This window comes from Camelus ferus, chromosome 28, assembly GCF_009834535.1.
Source record: "Camelus ferus isolate YT-003-E chromosome 28, BCGSAC_Cfer_1.0, whole genome shotgun sequence".
In the NCBI taxonomy this organism is placed as follows: domain Eukaryota; kingdom Metazoa; phylum Chordata; class Mammalia; order Artiodactyla; family Camelidae; genus Camelus; species Camelus ferus.
In genome coordinates this window covers 7055577-7074846 of record NC_045723.1, presented here as the reverse complement: position 1 = coordinate 7074846, position 19270 = coordinate 7055577, and the positions used below count along the sequence as shown (strand labels likewise).

At 47.2% G+C, this 19270-nt stretch overlaps 1 protein-coding gene across 2 annotated transcripts in view; it reads right to left on the bottom strand.

Moving 5' to 3' along the window:
* The window catches only part of ST3GAL5 (ST3 beta-galactoside alpha-2,3-sialyltransferase 5), a 43672-nt gene that overhangs the window by 12253 nt on the left and 12149 nt on the right, over nucleotides 1-19270 (bottom strand). For both annotated transcript variants that reach the window (XM_032469504.1, XM_032469505.1), the window contains exons 2-5: nucleotides 12842-12965; nucleotides 12115-12226; nucleotides 2605-2948; nucleotides 520-706 (exon numbers count right to left, since the gene is read on the bottom strand). In XM_032469504.1, coding sequence (XP_032325395.1) covers nucleotides 520-706; nucleotides 2605-2948; nucleotides 12115-12226; nucleotides 12842-12965 — 767 coding nt within the window. The remainder of the gene's footprint in view (nucleotides 1-519; nucleotides 707-2604; nucleotides 2949-12114; nucleotides 12227-12841; nucleotides 12966-19270) is intronic.

The window sequence follows — 19270 nt, the reverse complement described above, 5'->3', positions numbered from 1 at the left end:
AATGCACACATACTCAAAAGTTGTGTTCTGAAATTTGTTTCAACTTATTGGGTGGGACTATAAAGTAAGGCAATTGATTGTTATAAAGACAAACATAAGGAATGTGACCAAGTAAAAGCCATCTCCTCCACATCTGCCTCTCTGGAACGCTGTGAATTGACTCCAGCAAGAACACCACCAATCAAAGCATTTTTGGAGAATCTCGTCGAGAATACTCAGAGAGTTTATGTATATTCTTCTGAATATCCTCAATAATGGCTTATATTCATTCATATAAATCTAATTTCTGGCAATAGTCAACAGCCATGTTAAGTTCAAGTCTGGTGAATAAGGTGGGTAATCAACTTCTCTAAGGGCAATTTTAGTCCCAAATTTGTTATTTCCATTAAGTTACGATCACAGTTTCCACCTGTGGTTCAATCAAGTTCTGGATGCAAGATTTCCTGGGGGTAATTCTAGAATTAGAATTGGATCACTTTTTACGAAGCCATGTTTGATAACTGAATTTCTGGTGCTTACCAGGGTTTCATTTTTGACCATCGCCTGAAGCCAGTTGAAGTCAACACTCTTAAATAAAACAGCAACAAACAAGTCATTGGAATAATACTCAAGGTCAGACAGTGGTGCACCCTCTGGATAAGTCATCCTTATAGTAGTTTTATTGCCCACGTGCTCGGAATATCCTTCAACTGGTGCACTGTTTAACCTATTCAAATAAACAAGACAAAGATAAACTGACTAGTAAGCCATTAACCAACCACTCTATCACATCATGCAAAATTCCTGCATCACGTTGTCCACACTTTTTTAGGACTGGGAACCGGTGTGTGGTTGGGGGTAGGCTGTCCCTCCCAGCCGCCTCGCCATCCCTCCCTTCTGCCCTTTCCAGGTGCTTGAAGAATGCAGTTTTCAGTCCACTAGGGACGCCCATATCTGATCTCTGAATGACGAGCGATTCCATCTAGTCCTGCCATTTTAAGCCAATCCAAACATACCACACTGGGAGCCTCCTCTGGGCACTTATAATGTTTCCTTGAGAGCTTCCCATTGTGCTTGGATGTTAGTGGTTCTTGCCAGAGTTTCAAAAAAGTAATCAGAAAGAAAACCTAGAAACCAGGGCAGGGTAGACACAAACCAGTTACATGGACAGAGTTGGGACCCAGGAGGGCACTGGGCCCGAGTGCAACCTGGCCTGAAATTAAAGCAGGAATTTGGGGCACTTACTTAACTGTTATATCAAGAAAGGCTTTGCCAGGGTGGTTGCTTTGGGGAAAAATGCTAAGAATTCTTCCTGAAGCAATACCACTCACCCAGTTACACAGTTCTGAAATCTCAAAAGCAGTCTGTTTGGTCCTTTCCCTGTATTATGTTTCCTTTCCATTCCACTGCCACTTCCTCTTCTAGACCTCAGATACCTAACCCCTGGATTATTAAAAGATATTCTTAGATGTGACAGCTGAATGCAAGGCATGGTCCTGGACCAGTTATGACGTGCCCTGGCTGTAAGCTCTAAACCCAGGCTCTCGTCCATGTTCTCTCCTGCCTTCAACCAAACTCCTGTACCGCTGCTGAACAAACTTAATTAGGACCCAACTTTCAACATGCTCTTGGTTCTGCACACCCTTACGATAGGGACCATTTACTAACAGGTAACAAAATCCTTAAAAACATTCAAATACCTTTAAAGCCAACAATTCTAAGAATTCTTGGAATTACATCCAAAGAAATAAGTAGAGATGTACATAAAGACATGTATATTGAGAACACACGAAGCATTTCCACAAAAGCAAAGAAACTGGGAACATGCTAAACATCCCCCAGGAGGAGGGCAGCTGAGGGACTTGCGATACCCTTGCTGAAGGGAATATTCAGCACGTAGTAAAGTTAGCTTTCCAAAGAATATTTAATGATCTCAGAAACTGTTCAACGTATCAAGTCAAAAAAGCAAAATACTTTACAAGAATATAAATGCCCTCATCAGTCATGTGTATAGAACCAAAGTGGGAAAAATACAGCAAAATTAACAGTGGCTGGCTATTTGTGCTGTGAGTGGTATTTTTTTCCTTATAGTTTTCTGAATTTTTTTTTAATCTTCAAGAATGAATACATTTTAACTTTTATAATCAGAAAAATAATTTTTAGCCAGCTAAACCAAAAAGAGCCAAGGATGATTGCCTAGTGCTCGTTGTGTGGCGTTCAAAGCCCTCTGTGTGCTTCCCAGTCCCAGGCTGTGCTGCCTTCCAGGGCTCACCCACCCACCAAGCCCTGCTCCCGGAAGCCGGGTACCCCACTGACTCACTCTCCCCACACTGCGTCCTCCTCTGGGCCCTGACAGCACCGCCTTCTTCCTTTCCTGGTTTACCTGAATCTACCCATCCTTCCATCCCTCACCTCCTCTGAAAAGGTCTTTACCAAATTCAGGTCAGCACTGCACTGTTTGGGGCATCCAGTCACTTCACATTTTTGTTTCAATTTCAACAGTCAGTCCCCTGAAGGCAGGGACACGGAGCGTTGCGTGGGTCCCTCCCTGTTCCTGGAGCGGCCCTGACCCACAGCCGTGAACTCAACTCTTAGAGGACAAAGGCTGGTTTAACACCAACGCACCTTATCACAACGTCGAACTGGTTGAGGGCATGGCCCAGCTCCAGGCCGTGCAGGATCCCGCCGCTGCCAATCACCACACAGCGCCTGCAGCTCTTGGCTTTCAAGTGTTCAGGGAAGTCGTGCTCAGGCAAGATTTCCAAGAGGGTCTGGACTTTACTGGAGAACTTGCGGAATCCAAAAGGAGGGTCGTACTTGTACTCGGCCTCGGTCCCTTTGGGGCCCTTCCTCACGAAGGGCGGTAAGTCCGTGCTGTACCTGGGCCCGAAGAGCTGTGCCATTGACCTCTTGGCAAAGTGGGGCCTGCATTCCCTCTGCAGCACCTGCTGGGCGTACTTCTGGGCTCTCTGGAACGAATCACACAGATCTGAGCTTAAAAGGGTCACAGGCGCTGAAACACACTCGCACAGACGACACCCTGTCCTGCGATGTCTGACACAGCTTCCTCACTGACGACTGTCTTTTAACACAAAGTATCTGCTTTTCTTTTTTTCAGTGGAGGTGCTGGGGATTGAGCCCAGGACCTCGTGCATGCTAAGCATGTGCTCTACCCCTGAGCTATTTCCCTCCTCCTGAAACATCTGCTTTTAAGAGTTAATTTACATTGTTGGCGGGAATGTAGTTTGGTGCAGCTGTTATGGGAAACAGTATGGAGATACCTCGAAAGACTAAAAACAGACTTACCCTATGATCCAGCAATCCCACTCCTGGGCATTTATCTAGAGGGAGCCTTAATTCAGAAAGATACATGCACCCCAATGTTCACAGCAGCACTATCTACAATAGTCAAGACATGGAAACAACCTAAATGTCCATCGACAGATGACTGGATAAAGAAGTTGTGGTATATTTATACAATGGAATACTACTCAGCCATAAAAAATAATAAAACAATGCCATTTGCAGCAACATGGATGGACCTGGAGATTGTCATTCTAAGTGAAATAAGCCAGAAAGAGAAAGAAAAATACCACCATGCGATAACACTTACATGTGGAATCTTAAAAAAAGACAAACGAACTTATTTGCAAAACAGAAACGGACTCTCAGATATAGAGAACAAACTTGTGGTTACCAGTCGGGGAGAGGGGTGGGAGGGGATAAATTATGGGTAGAGATTTTCAGATACTAATTGATATATATATATATATATATAATATATATATTATATATATATATTATATACACACACACACACACACACACATAGAATAGATAAACAACAAGTTCATGCTGTACAGCACAGGGAACTATATTCAGTATCTTGTAGTAACTTATGGTGAAAAAGAATATGAAACGAATATATGTATGTTCATGTATGACTGAAGCACTGTGCTGTACATTGGAAACTAACACAGCATTGTAAATTGACTATACTTCAGTAAAAATATACATATACCAAAAAAGCTGTTATGATAAAAACTTGAAGGAAAAACCTGGGAGAATCACATGACAAAGAGAGAAACTCAACAAGAATATTTATTTCACCGCACAAGTAAAGCAGGAAGGACCCCCACCTACTACCCCCCATCCCGCTGAAACTTGTTGAAATAAACTTGGGGTTATGTTTCAGATTTCATGTTTCATAAAATCCTGACACGTGTGACAACGTGGATGAACCTTGGGGATATTATACGCAGTGAAGTCAGTCAGTCACAAAAAGACAAACACTGTATGACCTCCATTGATAGACGGCAGCTAGAGTAGTCAAATTCATAGAAACAGAAAGTGGAATTGTGGTCACCGGGGGCTAGGGAGAGGGGAAGTGGGGAGCTGCTGTTTAACGGGTCAAATTTCAGTTTTGCAACATGAAAACATTCCAGAAATCTGTTTCACAACAATGTGAATATGCTTACCAGGGCTGAACTACACGTTTAAAACAATTCAGATGGCAAATTTCATGTGTCTTTTCCCCGCAATTAAAAAGCAAAGACTTCTTATTTCGGGTTCATTTCTAGTAGGATGAGAAAGGGCTTATGTACCAGTTGGGGTAATGAGCTTCACACGGTCTGGGATGGAAATTAAGCGTGATCTGGAACAATGCCATGTCAACAAGGAAGTTGCCCTGGGTTTGTATACAATTTCCCCTGCACGTTACTGTTTTGCATCAACAAGAAATGACCGTTGAAGGCCAAGTACGCTAGCCCAGCAGAACGCAGCAAGACACAGATGAGCGTGGAACAGACGCCCACTCGCTCCAGTCTTCCCCTCGGCTCAGTCTGGACACACGATGCCTCAGGACCCCCTGGGAGGAAGTTCTCCCTCATCACTGTGCTTTGTGTTCCCATCGCCCCATCCAGCAGTCTTGGCCGTCGTGTGTGCGTGTGTGTGTGTGCGTGTGTGTGTGTAGTCCTATGTTTGCAGGGTATTTATTTTCAGGATTGAATGTCTTGTGAACTGTGTCAGTACTACCATGAGCACTATTATTGCCATATATGGTTGTTTTCCTCAAAGTCTTGTATAGTAAAATTTTTGTAGAAACAGTATCTTACTATAGCAGAACACCCTTTTTCTTTAAATTATAACTTCAAAGAGTTATTAGTACTGGGAAGAGCACACCGTCGACATCTTAAGGGTCTGGCCCTGTGTCTGAAGAAGAGGAGTGCACCGTCACTGTCTCAGGTCACGGCACGACACCTACGACGCCCTGCGAGACAGTCCTGAGTGCCTTCACTCTGTGGGCTCAACGTGGCACACCCAGGAAGAGGGCTGAGCTGGCAGGCCCACCTGGTCTGATCGCCTCCCAAACTCCTACCACCCCAGCCTCCGCACACACGGCGCAGCTGACAAGCATCACCGCTCAGAATGAGCGTTTGAATTGGCGTCTCCGTGCGCAATCGGCGGGAAAGCCAAGCCAGGAACTAGTGATGACCTAGAGCAGCCCCCGAATGGAGAGCTCGCCCTGACGGGGCCTCCAAGCCGGTGACCCCCCGCACCCATGGGCACGTAAGCCTGGTTGTGTGGACGCGGGGCAGGGCACGCAGTGGGGCCACGTGTACCAGACACCCTTGTCTCTAGACCCCAGGCCCGAGGGTTATAAGTAAGAGTTTTTAAGGGAACAAAGGGTCTAATTCTCCACTGTAGGATGACATCCCAAGCATCTGGTTTTACTAATCGCCCGGGACAGGAGCTTAGGGACTGACTCAGGAGCAGAAAGGGGTGGGTGACGGAGCCGAAACCCGCGCACGACTCTCCCGGGCTGCCAAAGTTTCTCTTTGGAAGTCTCACTTGCGAGGAGTGAAATTTCATTCCATTTCCATTCTGGCAAAGGGATCCAACTCAGGCTTCACATGTAACTCTCCAGACGATGAGCAAAGCAGCTTCTGACTGTGACCCCCGCTTCCTGTCCCTCCTTCACAGCAGGTGCAGTCAATCGATCCCAAGTGACAATGTTCTAAATGCCCCTGGAAATGTCTGAAGCCGCAGCAATTCCTCGTCTTCTGTTGTCTCAACTGGTTTAAAGATGTCACACACCCTGAGAAAGCCCTCAGGATCATTTCTTCCACCCAGAAGTGCCTCCACCTCTCTCCTTCCCCTTCCAGGCTTCAAAGCTCAGAAGAAAAATGCCGGGAGGAGAGCTCGCCTTGCGGAGCTGTGATCAAGACAGGAATCGTTGAGACCTTCCTCTTCTCTGCTACCGACAGCGCCAGGACCGGGAGCCAGCTTGGGCTGGTGAGGAGGATGCGGCGAGGTCTAGATGGCGTCCACCCAGGGTGAGGACCACCGGGAAGCAGAGGGCCGGTGACGCTCTCATCAAAGATACAGGAACCCCCTCTTCTCTCAAAATGAGGCCTGGAAACGAGGGCTCCAGTTTTTGAAAGTCCTCCAGGCTGAGCTCGCTGGCTGCCTACAGTCGAGAATGAGCAGACATCTGACAGTTCCAGTTGTCAATGACGTGCCGACTTGCCATGAAAAACCACAACGTGAGAATTCACTGAGGGGTGTTAAAAAACTGCATTTCCCTCAGTAAAATCTCCACCTCTACTCTATAATTTTTAGGACAATCCTTCTCAGAAATACAGATGAGTGGCATAATTCTGAGTAAAAGGCAACGTTCTCTTTTATTTATTTATCCAGGGCAGGGCGCAGCCCTCAGGCTGAAGGAGACTTTTGGGTCTGGACTGACCAGACCTGGGGAGGAGCAGCCTCAGCCACGGACCACGTGAACTGAGGGCGTGAGTCACATTATGAAACTTTCATTTCCACGTTACTAACCTCTGCACTGGCTACAGCCATGTTTAAGTCCCATGGAAGTTAGCTGTCTATAACTCTGACCTGGTTAAAAGCAGAAAAAATCTGAATAACCAAGTCACAGAGAGATGAGCATAGTAAAATCTCAACCAGTCAGTGGTTGCCTGAGGCTGGTACTTGAGGGTAGGGGCTGCCCACAGAAGGGGTGAGTGGAAATGAACTTGTGTGATGAAATGCCCAGGGTGGTGCTGTGGTGATGGTGGTATAACTGTATAAATTGACTAATACTCTTCCAACATTATGCTTAAAAGGAGTAAATCTTACGGTATGTGTATTTTATCACAGTGCGCTGTTAGGAAGAAAAAAAATCAGACGATCGGGATCTAGACCCTGTTTAAGGTCCCTTCATCGGTCGTGTAAACTTGGTTAAAGCATTAACCTGAGGTCAAGGCTTCAGGTTTCTCACCTCCGTGACATCCAAGGATGATCTGGGGAAAATCCAGGGTAGCCTTGAGGAGAGAAAGGAATCGGTTTGGAAGTGCGAATGCCGGCACTGATTTAATCACCGAGCCCCGGGTTCCTCTGCTTACTTTACAGACGTGCGTGTAGGTGTATACAGTCAGAGGGGAGACGTAAACTTGGCCATGATGAACTACGCAGCCCAGAATGCTGTCCTCAGGGTGACACGTGGTCGTCAGCTCCCGGGAGGAGAGAGGGCCAAGTTCAAATCGCTGCAACCCCACAGCCGGAACCTAAATTAATGTGCTGTGCCCCGTCTCGCCTCAAACATCTTTTACGTGCAGTTTCACATCCGCACCACACTCAGAGCGTCTAAGCATCCTTGCAGAGACCACTGCTAGGCTCTGTTCACAAATGGCACGTTAAGGGACATCTTTAAATAGAAAATATGAAACCCACAACCACCACGGCCACACTTCTGATGTATTCATGCGGGCAGAATGCAACCAGACGCTCGGAGTCCAGCAGGCTTGCTGAGCTTGCAAGCTGCTAAACATTGTCAGCAAAGCTAACAGGGCCCCGTCCTCATGGTTTTGAGACCCTCTTCTGCTAATATCCAGCCACAGTAATTCAGATTCGTCCAAATGCTCTTGGTAGTAAGAACCGACCTCCATCAACAGCCTGGAGACCGAGTTTTCTTTGTGGAGAGCTCACGCTGAACACCATCTCCTGGCCATTCAGAACCCCAGGACCACACCTGTCGGCCTCCCCAGCCATAGCCTTTACTCTTGGGACTTGAGAGAGGATTTCTCTTCTTGTTTTGTGACACGGGACCAGATACCAAATTTAGGGGCTGCTCAGGGCGGCATTCAAGTTGGCCTTTCATGCTGTGGTCCGGTCTCATTTTCAGCCTCACATCCTGCTATATCCCCCACCCCAAATCCTCAGCAGTGTCTAACTTCTGTTCTTCCTCTACTTTGCAAAGCCTGCTGAGACACGTCCTTTTCTGCAGAAGTACTTTGTAAAAAATTGCTTTGTGAAAAGTAGGGCATTTTGACAGAGTCAACAGTGCTAAAAAGCTACACTAAAAAAAAAAAAATGTCTCAAGTAACAGAATTAAAGACACCCCTAACTCCACCATGGTCAGAGCAGACTTCCACTTTCTACTTTATTAGTTTCTGAACTGGGACTTGCATAGCCATGTTTGACTTGCACAACTGCCCCTATTCCTCCTTCTTTCCACCCAATTACAGGGGACTTTTTTTTTTTGAAAATTGAAGATTAGTTGATTTACAATGTTGTGTTCGTTTCTGGTGTACTGCATAGTGATTCAGTTATACGTGTATATATTCCTCTTCATATTATTCTCCATTACAGGTTATTATAAGATATTGAATATAGTTCCCTGTGCCGTACAGTGGAAGCTTGTTGTTTATTTTATATATAGTAGTTTGTACACGCTAATCTCAAACTCCTAATTTATTACACCCCCACTCCCTACTTTCCCCTCTGGTAACCATAAGTTTGTTTTCTATGTCTGTGAGTCTGTTTCTGTTCTGAAATACATAAGTTCACTTGTATCATTTTTTAAAGATTACACACATAAGTGATATCATATGATATTTGTCTTTCTCTGTCTGACTTACTTCACTTAGGAGGATAATCTCCAGGTCCATCCATGTTGCTGCAAATAGCATTATTTCATTCTTTTTAATGGCTGAATAGTATTCCATTATATATATATAATATATATATTTACACACAATATCTTTTTTTAAAATCTTTAAAAAATGTTTTTGAAAAAAAAAAGAACATAAATGCAAAACAGAAACAGACTCATAGACACAGACTACAAACTTGTGGTTGCCAAGGGGGAGGTGGGTGGGAAGGGATAGACTGGGAAGGGATAGACTGGGAGTTCAAAATTTATCAATACTGACAGGCATAATGCAGAATAGATAAACAAGATTATACTGTATAGCACAGGGAAATATATACAAGATTTTGTGGTGGCCCACAGAGAAAAAAATGTGACAATGAATATGTGTATGTTCATGTATAACTGAAAAATTGTGCTCTACACTGGAATTTGACACAACATTGTAAATTGACTATAACTCAATAAAAAATGTTAAAAAAATTTTTTTTGTGGGGGGAGAGGTAGTTAGGTTTACTAATTTATCTTTATGGAAATACTACGACAGCCACAGAGGACGCAGAAAGGCAGGTGAGGAGACACCGAACTGCGGCAACAGTGAGGACAGAGGATTCCAAAGGGCAACCATTCGATCACGATTCCTTTTCCAGAATTCCAGAAACTATGTATTTTTATACAGCCCCTGTTCTCAAATAACTTACACTTTAGATGGACAATGAAAAGCTTACACAAATTATCATAATACCAGATGGAATCTGGTAGGTTTCAGAGGGGTTTCAAACACTACTGAGGTTCAGTTTGAACACTACTGAGCTGGGGACTGGGGAGCCATGTGCCTGCATTCAGAGCAGGTTATGCTTTCCAGCCAGGTGCTAGTACAACTGCAGAGAACCATGGAAATCCCAGCACGGGGAGCGATCAGAAGGACCTGGAGCCACCAACTGTGCAATGCCTGAGTTCTACTGCAGGACCCAAAATAGTTACCCTGGCTTTGCTCAAAGACCTCCAGAGCTTCGCCACCAAGGCAGCTCATCTTTTCCATCTCTGGATGACGTGGACCATCAAATCCTTCTCCTTTCAGCTTGGCTGCCATCCCTGGATCTGCAGCTCTGCCGGTGGGGTCACCTGGGCAGGCTGACCCTTCCCCAGCAGCTGCCATGTGTCCTGTACCTGGTCTTCTCGATATAAATGTTCCCGTCCCTTCAAAGGTTCCTCAGGGACATGGTCTTGAGTCTCTTCTCTGCTCATTCTCAGAAGTCACTAGGATTCCTTTGGGGAACCTTAAAGAGCCATAGTGACCAGAGCACTTGCCTGAACATTGCAGGGATGAGCAGACCATCCCTGGTCTGTTCACGTAGCTAAAGAGAAACAGCTGTAGCAGCCTCAGCGCACGTCGATGCAGACGGCGCTGGCCAGGCACGAGAGCACTAAGTCGGTTTCCCCTACGGCGTTGCTAAACCGCATCTTCTCCACCCCATGCTTGTGACATGGCGTGCTCTCGCAGAGACAGCTCACATTTCTCTTCAATTAACCCAGACTGGAGAGCAATTACTTTTACTACTGGTCAGATGGTCAGTGGCATGATGAAAGAAATGGACAGGACACAGAGCATGCTCAGAGCATGTGGAGAATTGTGGCAAAGGGACACAGGGACAAGTTCACAGATACCAGCAATCATGTCATGTGCCATCATTTCAGGCCTTTCCCAGGAGATAAAAAAAAACAGAGACAGGATGTCTGAAAAACTTGATCCAAGCAAACTGTGGAGGGCCTTGGAATGGAAATGGATTTGGGGATGTCTGCAAAGCCAGCCATTTGGGAAGAGAGGGGAAGGCTGAGCAGAGGACACAGGACACATCCTGCTCCAGCAGAGCAGAGGTGCTAATGCTGATGAAATGCACTGGGTCGGCGACCATCGGAGGACAGACATAGCAAGAAAGGAAGGCTCCGTGATCGCAAAAGCCCTGAGACACCGGGTTCTGCACAGGCCAAGCTGTGCATTTATTAACTATGCTCTTTTTTATTTTCGTGTTTATACCTGCCTGTGCTACAAAAAATTGGAGGCACTTCAAAGCATATACAGATTAGGGACATGTGAATAACAATCAGGGACTAGCAAAGGAGCTTTGTGTGTATCTGCTTACTCGAATTTAATGAACACTCCATCACACTGATGTTTACGTTTCACAGCTGAGAAACCTGGGACTCGGAACAATTAAGTAACCTGCCCAAGATGTGAATCTGGGTCAGAAGTTTAAGCCCTCTCCTCTCTGCATCATGCTGCCTGTAACTCCTGGCCTCTCTGCGGACGCTCCCTACCCAGGCAGAGAGCAGAGGCCTCAGGAGCCTGGACTCTGAAGCCACACTGCTGGGTCTAAGCCCTGACTCCACCACTTACTAGCTGAGACCCCAGACAGTTTTTAATCTCCCTGCCCCTCCCTTTCCTCAGCTATGAGATGGGGGTTACAAGAGTGCCTATATCCTCAAGACTATTACAAGGGTTGAATGAGTTTATACTGCTAAAGCATTTTCAGAAAAGCTACATAGTATATACTAAGCTACATTAACTAAATGATTTAACTAAACTAGATGTGAACTTGGGTAAGCAGCTTCACCTCTCAGGTGGTCATCTGCAAGATGCAGAGAACACTGGGCTGCCTCCTAGTCTTGATGATAATTAAATGAGATAACTGACGTGAAGCACGTATATGTGTCGGTCATCATTACTACCATGCTACCTTATTTAAAATCATTTTGTCTCTTGTCCAGGGCTGAACGTTATCAGATAATCAGTGAAATGAGCATTTTATATGTCAACTGATTTAAAAAGTAAATACACACTGAAGGAAAAATCTTGAACTACAACGGGAAATCACTAAAACGAAAAATAAAACACAGAAGTGACAAATGATACTAAAAGAATTTCTTCCTGATTTGTTTTAAGAACATGTACACCGACAGCATCACAGTATATTAACTCCGTGAAAGGTGTCCGACAGGGTCAAACGGAACTCACCTCACCCCGCAACTTCAGTAAACGGGGGAGAACAGTGAGGCATGTGTTTCGAAGCGCTAAGTGTTAAGTGTTTTCCTTTCTGTTTACGCTGTTCACGAACATTCATTTACAACACTTTAGAGACCATATTAACTTTAAGGTGTACACTTGGGAATATTCTAATTTAACCCACACTGATGGAATATCTAACCTTTATGCGGTCGGGGTCCACATAATGCATTTTTTTCATGTCGCATTCTTCAGTAGTATAATTTAACTTGAGGATGTAAAGGATCCACACTCCAAACACAAGCAAAGTACACCTGGAAAAAAAAAAAAGGATGTGCTATAATGATGCATCCAAGTGATAATCAAGAAAGACCACGTGAAATAAGTGAAAACTGAACCCACTCGGCATAGAAGTACAGTCTAAGCTGACCTTTTATGGCACCATTTCTTATTTTCATGACAAGATAAATTAGTCATTTATGACTGTCTTTGTTACCAAATGAAACTGACAAGTCCCGCCTTTAAACAGTTCTCGCACTTAGTAAGTTGTAAAGGTGACCGGGCTGAAACACCTGTCAACCTTTTTAGTATTCAGTGTTATTCAAACGCCTACAGGGGACTTTAATTGACCATATTTGTAGGTTCACTAAAAATAGAGAAAGGGAAAGCCCTCTTTTATTAGACCGCAGCTGGAAGGGCTGTGCACAAGGTGCAGAGCCTGGGCGGCTCCCTAGCTGGAGCCACGCCGGAATCCGGGACGGGGATGCTCTGCACCTCTCCTCGGATGTGCCTCTACAGAGATCCTTGACCGAGAGGGACCAAGGGTGAGCGCCATCCTCAGGGCTCTCGCTGAACTCTTCTCCCAGTTTCTCCCAGTTCCTCCCAGACCCAAACCAGGGGTGTCTTGTGGCCCGAGAGCTGGTGCTTACTTGAGGATGTCCTTCAGCAACAAGCTAGGTCTTCTCATCTTGTTCTGAGCTCGGGTATACCATTGCAGGGAGGGCCTCGAGCAGTCGCTTCTCAGCTTCACACAGTTGTACTCACTGGGCATTGCTGGGACAAGAGGAGAGGGCAGGAGGAGGGAAAGAAGGAAGTGAGTTTGGCAGATTACGTTTTTAAAGAGCCTCAGTGTGGTACAGTGGTACCGTGGAATACTACTCAGCGATAAAAAGGAACGGCCAACTGATACACGCAGCCCCTCGATGAATCCCGAGGCAGTGAAGCTGAGCCAATACTAACAGGTTACACACTATATGATTCCACTTATACAACATTCTTGAAATGACAAAGGTACAGAAGTGGAGAACAGATCATCAGTCGTCAGGGGTTAGGGAGGGAGTGGTGGGTGTGGCTGTGGAAGGGCAACATGAGGGGTCCCTGTGGTAATGGAAAGATCCTGTATCTTGACTGTATCCCTGTCAATATCCCGGTTGTGAGATTCTACGGTGGTTTTGCAAGATGCTGCCATTGGGGGAAGTGAGTAATCTGTGTTCCTACACTCTACAATTATCCCCGAATTAAAAGTCAGATTTTTTTTTTTGAGTCTTTACCTTTTACAGATACATACGGAACTACTTACAGATGAAACAGGAGAAATGAAAACTGCTTAAAAAAAAAAAGTGTGTGGGAGAAACAGTTGAGACAAGGTGAGCTTTAAACTACTGTCGAATCTGGGCAATCAGTGCATGGGGCTCATTTTTACAATTCTTAATACTATTTGAAATTTTCTACAATAAAAAAGGTTAAAGCTGTTACATTAAAAACAGAAGAGGTGGGGATGGGGGTAGAGCTCAGTGGTAAAGTATGTGCTTAGCATGTGTGAGGTCCTGGGTTCAATTCCCCGGTAACTTCATTAAAAAATAAATAAATAAAAATTTAAAAAAAAATTTTTTTAAACAGAAAAAGAGAATTATACTAAGAAAAAAGAAAAAAAATGGCAATTTTAAAAGAAATTTAAAAAATATATATGCTCTTGGGTATGCTTGCTCATTTATTCTTTTAAATTAGTTTAATTCTCAAATTTCCAATTTCTAAATAACATTCCAAGGGGTATCGTAGTAGAAATCGATACATCTCGTCCCACGTCAATTTCCCCCTTTCTCTCAATTGAAAAGAACTCCGAATTTTTATCTGGGCACATGGCTTTGGAGCTAGGCATAGCTTTGTGACTAAGTTCTAGCCCACGGGCTACGAGCAAAAGTGTACAGCTTTCAGGGTGCATTCCTCGGCATACTCCCCTTTATCCTTTATCCCCTCTTTCCTATTGGCTGAAATACCGACACATGATGAGCCACTTTGGACCACACAGCACATCACCCAAGGGATGGAGGAGCAACGGGACAAAGGGCTTGGGTCCCTGGACCACCTCAAGGACAGAGCCTCCTTCCCATCCCTGACGGTCTGCCTCTGAACTCTTGCATGACGGAGAAATAAACTTCCACCTCGTTTAAGCAATTGTTAATTAAATCTCAACTAATGTAGGCACCTATTGCATTATGATACAGTTATATACTGATTTAGGAAACAATGTCTTTACTATACTTCAACTTGCAGCCAGGAGGAAGTTATATGTCACTATTCACTTCATTGCCCCCATTAGGGTCATGCCATTTTCTTTGAAAAATATCTTTCATCAAACTGACATTCAAGTATTTGATTTTTTTTTTTTTTTTTGCTCTCTCTCTCAATTCCAAGTCTAACCACAGACAGAGCACCAGAGTGTGAGAACTTTTATAGATGTGCATCATTCCATTTTCATCGTCTCAAAAAATAGTGCCCAGGGCCTCGCTAGTAAACCTTTGCTGAAGAATCTACTGAATTCTCAAATGGGAAGTGAGAACCAATAACCCTGGAAGGTTTTCAAACACCACAACTTTGTGGTTACTAGGATGCACAGTCAGCCAAGTGGCAGGTCCCAGCGGGCTGCCTGGAACCAGGGCAGCTACGAAAAGGAAGCTTCTACGAGGCCTGTGCTTTTATGAGCAGAATGACACTCACTTCACACCTGAGCGGACCTCCTGAGAGCACAGCAGGCGGGGAGCATTAGAACCGGGCTCCCACCCCTGCCGCCAGCCGGCCTGATGGACGGTCCTGGGGGCCCTCGGCTCTACTCTGCCCTCTTTCTCGTCTGCTCTGCCCCTCAGGCTGCAGGTCTGCAGATTGCATTTCCCGGACCCTCTCCTGTGCCAGCTGGCCTCCTGCTGAGCTGTGACCGTGGGACGTCCGGGGGTGGGGGGGAGACTGGAAGGCAGGGGGAGGCGGCAGCCTTTCATTCCCTTGATTCGATGCAACAGGAGAGGAGGGGAGGGAGGTGCCCTCCAGCAGGGGCGAGGGGCCTCCAGCATCCCGGGTTTCTACCCGACAGAGGTGATGGCACCTCCAGGAGCTCTGTGACAAGGACGAGCTTCGGCCCGGCGTGACAGGGGCTCCTGGTCCCTGGCTAACACTTCTCTCTCGCTGTGCTCTGCTGACGAGCCCTGCAGTCGATGCCCCGCATGAAAGGCCTCTCTGCCTCAAGCATCTCCGTGCTCTCTGGTTTCCTGCTGGACACCGAGTGGGACATCAGCCAACTCTCTTCTACTGCTTTTAGGAAAGTGGAACCGAACAAGGAAAAGAGGGGTTCTGGGGGTGAGAGGAGGGTCTGCAGTCCTGGAGCCCTCCCTCTTCCCACCACCGCTGCCACGCGACACGACACGCTCACACATCATTCAAATGCACAGGGGAAAAAAAAGAAAAGAAGGAAAAGAAACTTTTGTGTTTGTTTTGTTTTGTTTTTCTAATCACACTGGGGAGGCTCTCAGGAGAGGCAGTGTCAGGGCTCAGCTGCCCTGGGATGGCGAAACAGGGCACTGGATGCTCAGGCAGAAGAGGAGCCGGAGGCCCATCCTGGGGAGGGAGAAGGGACAAGACAGAGATCTATCGAGAAACGATGAAAAGAAGACTGGTGATGAGGAGAAGCAGGCTGAGATGAATGTGGTCCCCGTTATGGGAAGACACAGAAATGGAAGTCAGTTTTGTAGTTTACGGATGGTGACGTGATGAACTGGAGATGGTAAATAACTAGACAGAGGCACCCAGGAAGCGGCTGGAAATGCAGCCTGGGGCTCCCCGGAACAGCCACCCCTCCAGCCAGCCTTTCTCAGCCCCAGCGAGTGAAGCATGGAACACATTAACCTCCCTCCTGTCAACCTGGACTGTACAAGACACACACCCTCCACGGGAAAGTGGAGGAGAGAGTCGCTCAAGTCATGTTTGCGTTTGGGGTTTTACATGAAGAATTCTACTTGGGAAAGGAGAGCAGAGAGCAAGACAGAAGGCCTGCCTCGGCAGGGGAAGATGGCTTCGGGGCACACAGCAATTAAACACCTCACAGGGCCAAGGACAGCAGGAAAAGGGAGCGCCAGAGGGACTGGGCGACGAGGCAAGACCCCACCGTGGGGAGACGGAACAGAGGAGCAAAGCAGAGGCCTGGCAAATTCGGGGAGCAGTGAATGACCGGGTGTGGCTGAGAAAGAATGGCCTGGGCTGCGGGGGTGTGGAGAAGCTAAAGGCAATACTGTGGTCTTGTTGGACACCCAGGGCTGGGGCCCTACCTCGGCTGTGAGTGTGGACTGCTAACAGCCCACAGCTGCCCCCTTCTCAGAGGATCTGCCCTCTGTCCCCAGCCAACAACCGACTGACAGGGACCAAAGACTGGCCCTCTGGCCTCTGGGTGGGATCACCCTGGGAGAGTGGCTCAAGCCACAGGGCTCCCTTGGGGAGCTGCTGAGACCAGGCCTCTGCTCCTTCTCTGCCCCCTCCTCTCTTACTCCCTACCTCCTGACAGCTGAGCCCTTGAACTCCTGTTTTCGGCTCTCCTTCTAGGAAATCTGAACTAAGACAGGCCATCAGGTCAGCAGGGTCAACATACAGGTGATGGCAGAAGGTCATGGACGATCAGAAGTCCCCGAGGATTTGATTTGGGGGGTCATGAGGCGTGGAGGAGAGTCCCTGGGGAAGCAGCAGGGCCATGGAGGTGGTGGTGAGCCTGAGACGGGGCTGGGGGTGCTTTGTCTCGGCACCCAGCAGCAGACCCTGTGCCCTGGCTGCTGGCATGCTGGCCAGGTGGGCAGGGAGGGCTCCGGCTGCAAGAACCCACAGGGCTTGAGACAGGTCGAGGGTGGCGAGCAGGCAGGCAGGAAGGAAGAGAAGTCAAGTGTCAGGGATGATGCTGGAGCCCTTTGCAGCCACAAGAAGGACATGTGGCCTTGCTGAGTTCCAAACGCCTGTGGGCCATCGGGCTGATAAATCCCAGGCTTGGAGCCCTGGGGAGGGATCTGAGCTGGAATATCAGTCAGGGGTGCGCTTGGCCGCATGTAACAGAAACCTGGGGACCAGCCAAGGCTTTCAGCGAAGTGGGGGTGTTTTTATTCTCACAGTACAGGAAGTCTGGGGACAAGCCGATCAGGGATGGCGCAGCGGCTCTGCAGAGCCATTGGTGTCTCTGGCTCCCACCAGCTTCTGCTCCCCAGCTTAGCACGCGGCCAGCCACTGCTCCAAACTCCAAACAAGAAGAAGGATGAGATGGAAAGGAAGGTGAGGCTTCCACATCAGGAGAGGAAAAGCTTTCCTGGAAATCCCTGACAGACTTCCAATTCTCTCTCTCTGGCCAGGACCACATCCCATGAGTACCTGCGGCTGCAAAGTGAGCCAGGAACTTTGCACACGCAGGGCAGCCTACTTCCCCACACAGAATTAGGGTCTGCCGGTAAGGAAGGAGGAGAGAGGGAACCTTTAAGAAGCAACAGTGAGGGCCAGCTGCAGCCGAGCTAAGGGCCTGGGGCTATGTGGATAAAGGGACAGTTTATGTCTGCTCTGAAGAGATACGATCTCCAAGGGGAAGAAAAAAAGACAGAGCCTTCAAGAGCTGGGGGAGAAGAGGCGGTAGGACAGGAGATACTGCTGGAAATCAGCAAAGGAAATCTTAAGTGAAATCTGTGACTCTGACGTGACAATTCCAAGCCTAGAACGGTTCCCTAACATTCTGAAGTTCAATTATTTAAGAACAGAGCACAGTAGTTCCTAAACAAAATGCATTTTGAAGTGTTTTAACCTAAAAAAGTAACTTGGGTGCCCCCACTGTACACACAAGAAAGGCTTCTGGAAGTTAATGTCACTGAGTCCTCCCACATGCTCTGTGGGGATGCAGAGTGACAGGCTGAGTCCCTGCTTTCTAGAAGCCCAAGGTCCAGGGAAATGACATCAGAAAGTAACTACAATGATGTGGGGAGGGCTGCCGAAGAAAGGAGGCTGCTCAGAAGCGTGGCGTCTGACACCCAGCACAGTTGCGGCCACTACGTGGTCAGAGGTGACCCCCAGGCCTTCTCACCAAAGCCCACCCAGGGGCACTGTTACAGAAGCCGCGGGGCCGGGGCCCAGCAGCTGAGAAGCAGCAACAGGGAGGGGAAGTGGCGGGCGGGGGAGCATGACTTAGCTGAGAATCCTCAGGAGACACCTGCCGGGGTCGGACCTGGGGCTCACGGGGTTCCTTCGACCTGTGCTGCCTGTCCACCCACGCAGACCACCATCCTCGAACAATCGCGGTAGCTAATTTCAAATCAGCTTTAGCTGTGGAACTTTTTTTTTTTTTTAACATGAATATCCATTGAGAATCCTAACATATAACACGGATAAGAGGCATTCAGTTGATCTTTTGCAAGGTTTCTCTCACCACCTCTGCATGACTGACACTTGGGGCTGGGTCACTCTTTGTGGCAGGAGGCTGTCCCGTGCATTGAGGAGTGTTTCAGAGCATCCCTGGCCTCTAGCCACCGTATGCTATGAGCATCTCTGGTCCTCCCCCTCTCTCCCAGTTGTGACAACCAAAAATATCTCCAGACCTTGCCAATCATCCACTGGTGGACAAAACTGTCCCCGACTTTACCCATTGGGATAAAGTCACTGTATGTATTAAAATCCCAAGACTGCTGTATTTTGAAAGGATTTTGGGTAATTAAACAATGCAAAAACTGAAAATCAAAGACTGTGGGTTAAAATGGATGGATGATCCCTGAGCTTCAGTTTCTAATCTTTTTCTAGGTTTGGGTTGCATAATCTCGAGAAATCTTGATTCACCAAGATACGTGGCCGCATTCTCACCTGTACAATGGGACAGGAACCAACAGGCAGGCACAGGCTGCATTCACACACCCGTCTGCAAGGTTCACAGGTGCACACGGCGGGGAGGCGGGGGAAGGACAGCTTTTGCTCCTGGATCCACACAACTCGAGCAAATCACTTTGAATATCTCATGCCACTCCCATCAGCAAAGGGTGCAGACCTCCACTATAGGGTACCTTCCTGTTTTCACTGGGTAGGCA